The sequence below is a fragment of the Podarcis erhardii genome (assembly GCF_964252035.2).
Source record: "Podarcis erhardii genome assembly, chromosome: 17".
NCBI classification, from domain to species: domain Eukaryota; kingdom Metazoa; phylum Chordata; class Lepidosauria; order Squamata; family Lacertidae; genus Podarcis; species Podarcis erhardii.
Genome location: NC_138515.1, coordinates 2,505,938 through 2,513,504, shown reverse-complemented (window position 1 = coordinate 2,513,504; position 7,567 = coordinate 2,505,938). Strand labels below are relative to the sequence as shown.

The 7,567-nt window shown below is 47.2% G+C and overlaps 1 protein-coding gene across 1 annotated transcript; it reads left to right on the top strand.

Annotated features, from left to right (window-relative positions):
- The first annotated feature begins 33 nt into the window (after positions 1–33).
- Positions 34–5,545, top strand: SSR4 (signal sequence receptor subunit 4). The gene is made up of 6 exons (XM_081844578.1): positions 34–195; positions 2,476–2,594; positions 3,045–3,119; positions 3,966–4,055; positions 4,559–4,624; positions 5,413–5,545. Exons 1-6 carry the CDS (start codon positions 123–125, stop codon positions 5,515–5,517), a joined length of 528 nt encoding a protein of 175 aa, XP_081700704.1. The 5' UTR covers positions 34–122; the 3' UTR covers positions 5,518–5,545.
- Positions 5,546–7,567: the final 2,022 nt, after the last annotated feature.

Below are 7,567 nucleotides of genomic sequence, written 5' to 3'. Positions count from 1 at the left end.
TTCGGCCGCCTCGCGTCACTCGGTGACGGAGCAGCGGATTGGCTGTGGGAGCCCTCGGCCCCAGCGTCCCCCGCGCGGGAGGCGGGCCGCTCCTTTTCCTCGTCGCGTCTCGCTGGTCGGCGATGGCGGGCGCCGGGCTGAGGCTGCTTCGTCTGGCGGCGGCGGCGGCGCTGCTGGTGCTGAGCGGGGCGCGAGGTACGCTCACCTCCCGCGGCTGCGAGGGCGGGCCGGCCCTTCCTCCGGCTTCCCGGGGGCCTGGGATGGCTCGGCTGGTAGAGCCTGAGACTCGCCCCCCCCCGGACAAAGAGGCTCCTGCCTCGCAGGGGTGGGCTAGATGACCCTCGGGTCCCTTCCAGCTCCGCAGTTCTCGGGTTCTGTGGGCAGCGTCGGGTAGGGGGAAGAAACGCGTGTGCGAAATGTTGGGGACACGTGTCTTGGCCCCGGGAAGCTCGCCCACCTCGCGGGTCGCTGTGCGGGCCCAGGGGGCGGGTGACCGAGCTGTTCGTGCTGCCCTCAAGCCTTTCCTTCCAGCTCGGTTGGACTTGTCTAGCGCACGGTGTAAACCAGGCTTCCGCAACATCGGGCCTCCAGATGTCTTTGAGACTACAATTCCCATCATCCCTGACCACTGGGCCTGCTAGCTAGGGATCATGGGAGTTGTAGGCCAGAAATATCTGGAGGGCGAGGTTGAGGAAACTCCCCACTTCCCCCTCGGTATCTCAAGGCTCCCCACGTGGCCCCACCTGCGCGCCAGGCATGGCCGCCCTGGACAGGCCTTGTGAGCTGACCCATTCCAGGGGTTTTCTTAGGAACATAGGAAGGTAGTCAAAGGATTTTCCCACCTAGCCCCCTGTTGACTGGCAGCTGCGCACCAGGGTCTCAGGCAGAGAAGGGCCTGAAGGCAGTGGACTCTCCTTCCTTGGAAGTTGTTAAGCAGAGATTGGATGGGCATTTAGTGGAGATTGCTGCATTGCAGAGGGTTGGACTAGATGACCCTCAGGTCCCCCTTCCAACTCTACATTTCTAGGATTCTATGAGTAGAAACACCTCACAGCCACATGCCAAGGCTCAGCCTGATAGGGTTGGGGATTGTCGTTTTTCACAAAGTGTAGCTGAATCGTTATTGGTCTTATTTGGAAGTTATGTCTAATTCAGAGGGTCGTCTTTGGAATCATGCAGTTGGGCCTAACTCTGCCTGTAGTGCCTCTGTTTCATAGTGGCTTTTTTACCATATGCCCGTATGACACTTCCCATCTGCTCCCCTCCTTTGTTCTCACTGCTTAAGCTCTGGCCTGATGAAAAGTGTTGACAAACACTAAAGCTTGCTCACTTCTTTACAGCCTTCCCCATTTGTTTCAGTAAAATATATTGTGTTAACTTTGGATTTTTCCGTCATCCTGGAAGATGTTAATGAAGTATTCCTGGAGCAGTTCATCCAAACAACAGCAGGAGCTTAATGTCAAGTTAGAAAGCAGCAAGCAATCATTTGTGTTTTCACAGAGCTCTTTCTTGGGGCTAGATCTTGCACAGAACAGAAAGGAGAAGGGAGAAGAGAAAATATACAGGGATACTTAATGACTTTCTTAAAATGGTGCTTCAGGGGAACATAATGTATGCATCTTGAACACTTCATTGCAGCTCCTACTTGTACCTTTATAATGTGCAGTTTTACCAGTGTGCATGTGTATAATGAGGCAGTACATGAACCGGTAAAGGCCAGGTACATAAACCGTACATAAAATGGTAACAGCCAAGTTAAAACTTACTAGCTTTTATTGATGGGGTTTGGATTAATATTTGACACATCTAGAAACTTTATTTTATCTGACCTTTCTTAATGTTTTGACCAATTTCTAGCCAATGCTGTTGAAGCAGTTGGCAATGCAATTTGCAGAAAATGATAAAACAAAAATATGAATCATAATCAACCAACGCATACTAAAATCAATGTTCTGTAGTTAAATCTAACTCAGATTGTGAGCCAACATTACAAACACCCTCTGAAAAGACCAGCTGTCTAGCAATTTTGAGGAAGCTGATAAGTTGAGTCTTCCTAAGATGGGAGTTCCACAGTTGGGGTGCCACCACATTGAGATGTAGCAATTCACAAATGGCCCAGTTTTATAAATATTTCATAGATTTATGGGTATGTGCATGGACACACATGCCTATCTTGTCACGAATGCGAGTAGCTTGTGATTATTACTAACTTTTGAACGTTATTTTTTTAACTAGTAGGATGTGTGTTTTCTCTACTACTTGAGCCTTAGATCCAGTTCTCTCAACAGGATCCTTTCATTAATCAGTTGGTAGCAGTAGGTGGTTCCAGCAATTCCTTAAGGTGCATTCTGACATCTTGAGCTCCGTAGGAACATTTCATGTAGACCATCCTCTATGAATGGCCTCAGATGCTTGCTTATCCCTTTTCAGGTTCATAATGTGTTGATTCATAAGCCATTTTCTCTTTCCTATCAGCTGAAACCTGTACAGACCCAGTCATCTCTCCATCCTACTACACTACCTCAGATGCTGTAATCTCTTCAGAGACTGTCTTTGTTGTTGAGATCTCCCTCACCTGTAAGAACGGAGCACAAGTGAGTGCTGGAATACTTGGCTTATTTCATTTCTAAAAATAAAGTGCCACCTTGTAGATTTGATAATGGGCTAGGGTTTCCCGTTTTGCAATGAGCGCATCCCAAGTATCTGCATGGATTTGGATTTATGGTGGGTCCCAATCCATGGGCTTTCCATAGTGTACCCCATGCTACATTAACTTGCCTCCCCGAACCATTGGCTGGCCTGGCTTGCTGTAGTGCCCGCCACTGATGTGGGTGGCACATGTACATTTTGGGAAAGGGACAAAAAGGGTGCATCCAGGGGCTCTCTGGAATCTTTACCAAAGACCCTACAACCCCTATAACTTGGAGGGGATGTTGGCATTTGACCTAGAAAGATTTGCCTTTCCCATTGTCCTTGAGCTTTCAGTAGGGCATGCTGTGATTCCCTTTGATTTGATATTCATCCTACTCTCTCTCTCTCTGTAGAATGTTGCTCTCTATGCAGATGTCAATGGCAAGCAGTTTCCTGTTACTCGGGGTCAGGATGTTGGCCGCTATCAGGTAAGAACAAGCAGTGATTTCTGGTAGAGACAGCAAAATGCTAGTAACACTCTGGGAAGAACAGTCTCAGATTTGAGTTTAAATTCTAGCTCAGTCATATATCTTCTGGATGGGGCAAGCTTAATTGACATTAACTGCTGGGAATATTTTGAGAATGGGCATTTTTAATACATCGTGTGTAGAGAATGTGCTCCCTTCAGGCTTCTCTGCAACGTGTGATGCATTGTTAAAATCCAGAATCCTGGATATTTCTTCCAGCTTGTTTAAGCATTTTTTAATGTTCATTTTCATTACTTGAAAACGTAGACAAAAACAGTGAAAACTAAGCCAGATTCATCAGACTTGTATAACAATCAGGGCATGTTTTACACATGGGGATAATGGTAACCAGAGCAAGAATATTGTAGAATACACCCTTTTCTACCCAATATGGTTTGTTCGTGATGGTGATTGGAAAGTTGTGCAGTTTGCCAACAACTAAAGAAAGTAGGCTCTAACTGCCTTATGTTTTTTGGGCTTAATGTTTGACGTTGGCATTGCTGAACAAGTTGACAGTCTTTATGCTGCATAAATTCAAGTTAGGAAATTGCAGTCCTTCTGCACAAATGCATGGCTCTGGATTTATGGCGGGTCTGGTTCCATAGATCCCTCCATAGTGTACTCCATGCTAAAGCAAGCTGCTACTCCGAACCATTGGCCAGTCTGGCTTGTTGTAGCCCTGGCTACTGAAGCGGGTGGCACATGTGCGCAAGCATCTTTTGTGTGCGTGCCCATCTGTGTTCCCCTCTGATCAGGGGGAGGGCCCATCCTCACTCAGCACTGATTACCCATCCCTTTCTTTGGCAGGTCTCTTGGAGCATGGAGCATAAGCTGGCTCGCTCTGGCACCTACGAGGTGAAGTTCTTTGATGAGGAGTCCTATAGCATCTTGCGCAAGGTGAGGTTGCCCCCTGGTGGGTGAAGGGGATGGATTAGCTAATTACACAGGCTGTAGGTGACATGACCTTGCTAGTACCATAAGGAAAGAAAGCTCTTGCTGGTACTCTTGGCCTTAGTCTCACAGCTCTTACTCCATGTCTTCTAACATTTGTTGTCCTTACTCTGCCTCCCATTTTGAGAAGTATGCAGTGTCTCACTTACCACTGAGCAACTGAAGCCTGTCTGCGCACACTTGGAACTCGAAAGAGTGAGCCTTCCTTTAATGGTGGATGGCAAGGATCCCATGGCAACCTGAGCCCCAGTACTTAAAAAAGAAAAGAAAATATTTCAAATCTTAATATGTTAGTCCTCCCGGTCTCCACTGGACATTTCCCTGCAGAGCTATTCCTTGTAGGAGAGTGATACCAGATCTGTGGAGAGAAAATTTATCCCACAAGGAGCCCTGTTTAACTGTATGTAAACTCATGATATCCCAATTCTATCTCTCCCCCCCCCCCCCAGGCTCAGCGCAACAATGAGGATGTCTCTGAGATCAAACCCCTCTTTTCGGTCAATGTGGATCATCGAGTGAGTAAAGGAAGAGGAGCTGGGCAGCCTGCTCCTCTCTGGGGAAAGGGGCTGCTTCCAGGGGTGGCCAGTGCCCAAGACAAGGTGGAATGTCTTTTACAGCCATGCTAGATCTTTCAGTGCTCTAATGAGGATGGTAGTTTGTGGGTCTATTCTATGATGGGCACCATGGAACATTACCCAAGAGTCCAAATTTGGGCCCCTTGCCACAAGGCAGAAGCCGATACCTGGGCCCCACCAAAACGGGACTGTGGAGCATGGGTCATCTGTGCACAAGGCAGAGTATACTCTCTGTACTTTGATTTTTGGGTTGGATGGAGAGGTCAGCAAGTGCTGGTGGAGGAGAACCTGCAACAAGCTATTGGGCAAAAAGGGATGGTCCAGAAGGAGGCTTTTTATGTCCCTTTCAATTTGGTTGGGGTGGCTGTGATTTGCACTTCGGGCACTGGCTGAAAATGTCTCCTCAGTTTGAGGCCTGATCCCCAATTTGTTGCTTGACTGTTGAGATTATTTCTACACCTGAGCCAGGGTTAAACCTTGAATGCAAATCCCTGCCCTCTGTAGAAACCATCTGCCTTCATGGCCAATAATCTTTTAAGTCTCTCAAGGCTCCTTATCCTTGGCGCTGCTGTTCTGTGATCTTCCCTGGAAGTGCACAGCAGGCCAAAAGCGGGGATACCAAAAAGATTCAGCTACAAGGTTCCTGATGCCTCTCTGTATGCCTAGTTCTGTGACTTACATGTTTTCTGTTCTCTTTTCTCCTCCTCTCCCTTGCCCCAATTAATAAGGGTGCCTGGAGCGGACCGTGGGTCTCCACTGAGGTGCTGGCAGCTTTCATTGGTCTCCTTGTGTATTACATGGCTTTCAGTGCCAAGAGCAACATCCAAGCGTAATCTGTTTCAATAAAACTTCCATGCCAAACTTGCTGTGTGTGTGTTTGCCCTTGTCCTTTCCGGTGGTGGGTGAGGATTTCTTTACACTGGGCTCCACCAAGAGCCTCATCACACAGTGCAGCTCCCCCTCTGGCATGCCAATAATCAGCTATTGGGGCTCTTGCCGGGAGTGGGGGATAAGAAGAATGCAAGGACCAGTAGTGCAGCTCAGGATAACCAGTTAGGATTCAGGCAGGAAATGTTTGCTCCTACTGGACTTCTTCCCTCCTTTTCTTGTTCCTAAAAGTAGCCTTTTGAGGATGCTAGGATACTTAAAGGAACAAGCACCTCTCGTGAATCCACCTCCTAGACTGAACCTGAACCCATTTTTGCAGCACAGTCTTCTAAGCAGTGGCTGGCTCTGTGGTGTGGATGTGCTGTAATGGCAGCTGCCACCCCACCCCTGAGGTTTGGTCTCCTTTTCTTTGCCTTAATCCTGTTAAGCAGCAATATTCGCACCACAGCTCCTTATCCGCCTAATGACAGCGGCTCCTGGTGTGAGCCAGTGCAGTGCGGCTGGGATTACACCATTGCTCTAAAGTTGTGCTAATGCCGGATTAGTAAGGGAAAGCTTGCCACAAAGGGGCTGCAGGGAGTATCTCTCTTGAATATCCTACTGTGATCCTAGAAAGGCAGTGAATCTTGCTGGTTATGGAGAGGGCCTCATTTGCCATTTCCTTGAGCAAGCAAAGCTATCTGGCTTGTGCTATATCATCTCTGCTTGAGACTAGCTTGGCCTTCCCTGCCTTCCTGAGTTTTTTTCCAGGTGGCTGCCCGCATCTCTGACCTGCTTGACATGATGAGTTAGCATTGTTAACCATCCAATGTCTTGGCCCCTTCCTAGACACTTGGGGACTGACTTTGAGTGCTGCTTTGTCTTGACGTAGCTAGGGTAAAAGAAGTGGGAGTCTTGCCTTTGTTAGAATTCAGGAGGGTTTTTTGAGTCCTCTCTCTAGGCAATCTAAGCCCATTGTAGAAGTCCGCTACAATGATACGAAATGTAAAATTAGTTGAATGCGATGCAAGTTCACGTTAAATATTGTTTGAAGTGGGGGTAACTAAAGGTTTCCTAAACATTTGATTGCTAAATTCAAAAGCTAAAGAAAATAAGTATGTGTGGGAGGGTAGGGAGGGAATGTTCCATCTAGAATCCGCTGCTTAATTGAACCAAGAGTAGGTATGGACCCAATATAAAACAAACATCCTCTGGCTGCAGCTGCCACTCCCTTCACTGAGGTGTGTGATATAAACTTCATGTACTATACCAACCTAAATGTTACGAATTTCCCTAAGGAACTTGGGGGCTTGTAGTTTTGTTAGAGCAGTGCACGCAGGGATTTATGCCCATGCAAAAATATACATATTTTCAGGGGTTCATCAAAAGGGTAAGGAAGTAAAAATCCATAAATCAATTTTTCAATACAGATATTGTCCGTAAGACTACGCAGTGATAGCATAGAAGAGCATTAAACAGCCTTCAGTTACACTTTTTTAAAAAGGGAAAGAACCTATATTGGGAGTGAGTGCTCACTGTGTTCCTTCTGTCTGGTTCTTGCCACAAGGCCATATCTGATTGTGTTCATGTTCTAAAACAGCTTCAAGCCTTTTCACTGTGATATGCACTAACTGGATTGTCGTGTTGAAAATGAGTCAAATGTTAGTTTAAGTTACTTTATACACTAAGCAGCAATTAGTCCATCTCCCTGTGGGCTTCTTCACTGCTCCTCTGACTAGCTCTGCAAGGTCTCGGGGTAGAACCCTTCCCAGCTCTGCTGCTTGAGATCCCTTTGATGAAGCCCAGGGCTTCATGCATGTAAAACGTGGCTGCTCTGTTAAATCTATCTGAGGTGTTTAGAATAATATTTATTTACTGTGCAAATAAGTTGCATGTTTCCTCAGAAGCCCCATTAGCTTCAATGGAACATGTTCCCAGGTAAGTTCTTGCAGGATTGCAGCCTGAGGGGCTGCAGGAAGGGATGCTTGCAAGCTCTTGGTTGTGGGGTGCCACCAG

Coding starts and splice junctions, on each gene's coding strand:
- SSR4 (XM_081844578.1), top strand. CDS start 123: ATGGCGGGCGCCGGGCTGAGGCTGCTTCGTCTGGCGGCGGCGGCGGCG. Junction 4,056..4,558: donor CCTATAGCATCTTGCGCAAG/GTGAGGTTGCCC, acceptor CCCCCCCCCCAG/GCTCAGCGCAACAATGAGGA. Junction 4,625..5,412: donor CGGTCAATGTGGATCATCGA/GTGAGTAAAGGA, acceptor CCAATTAATAAG/GGTGCCTGGAGCGGACCGTG.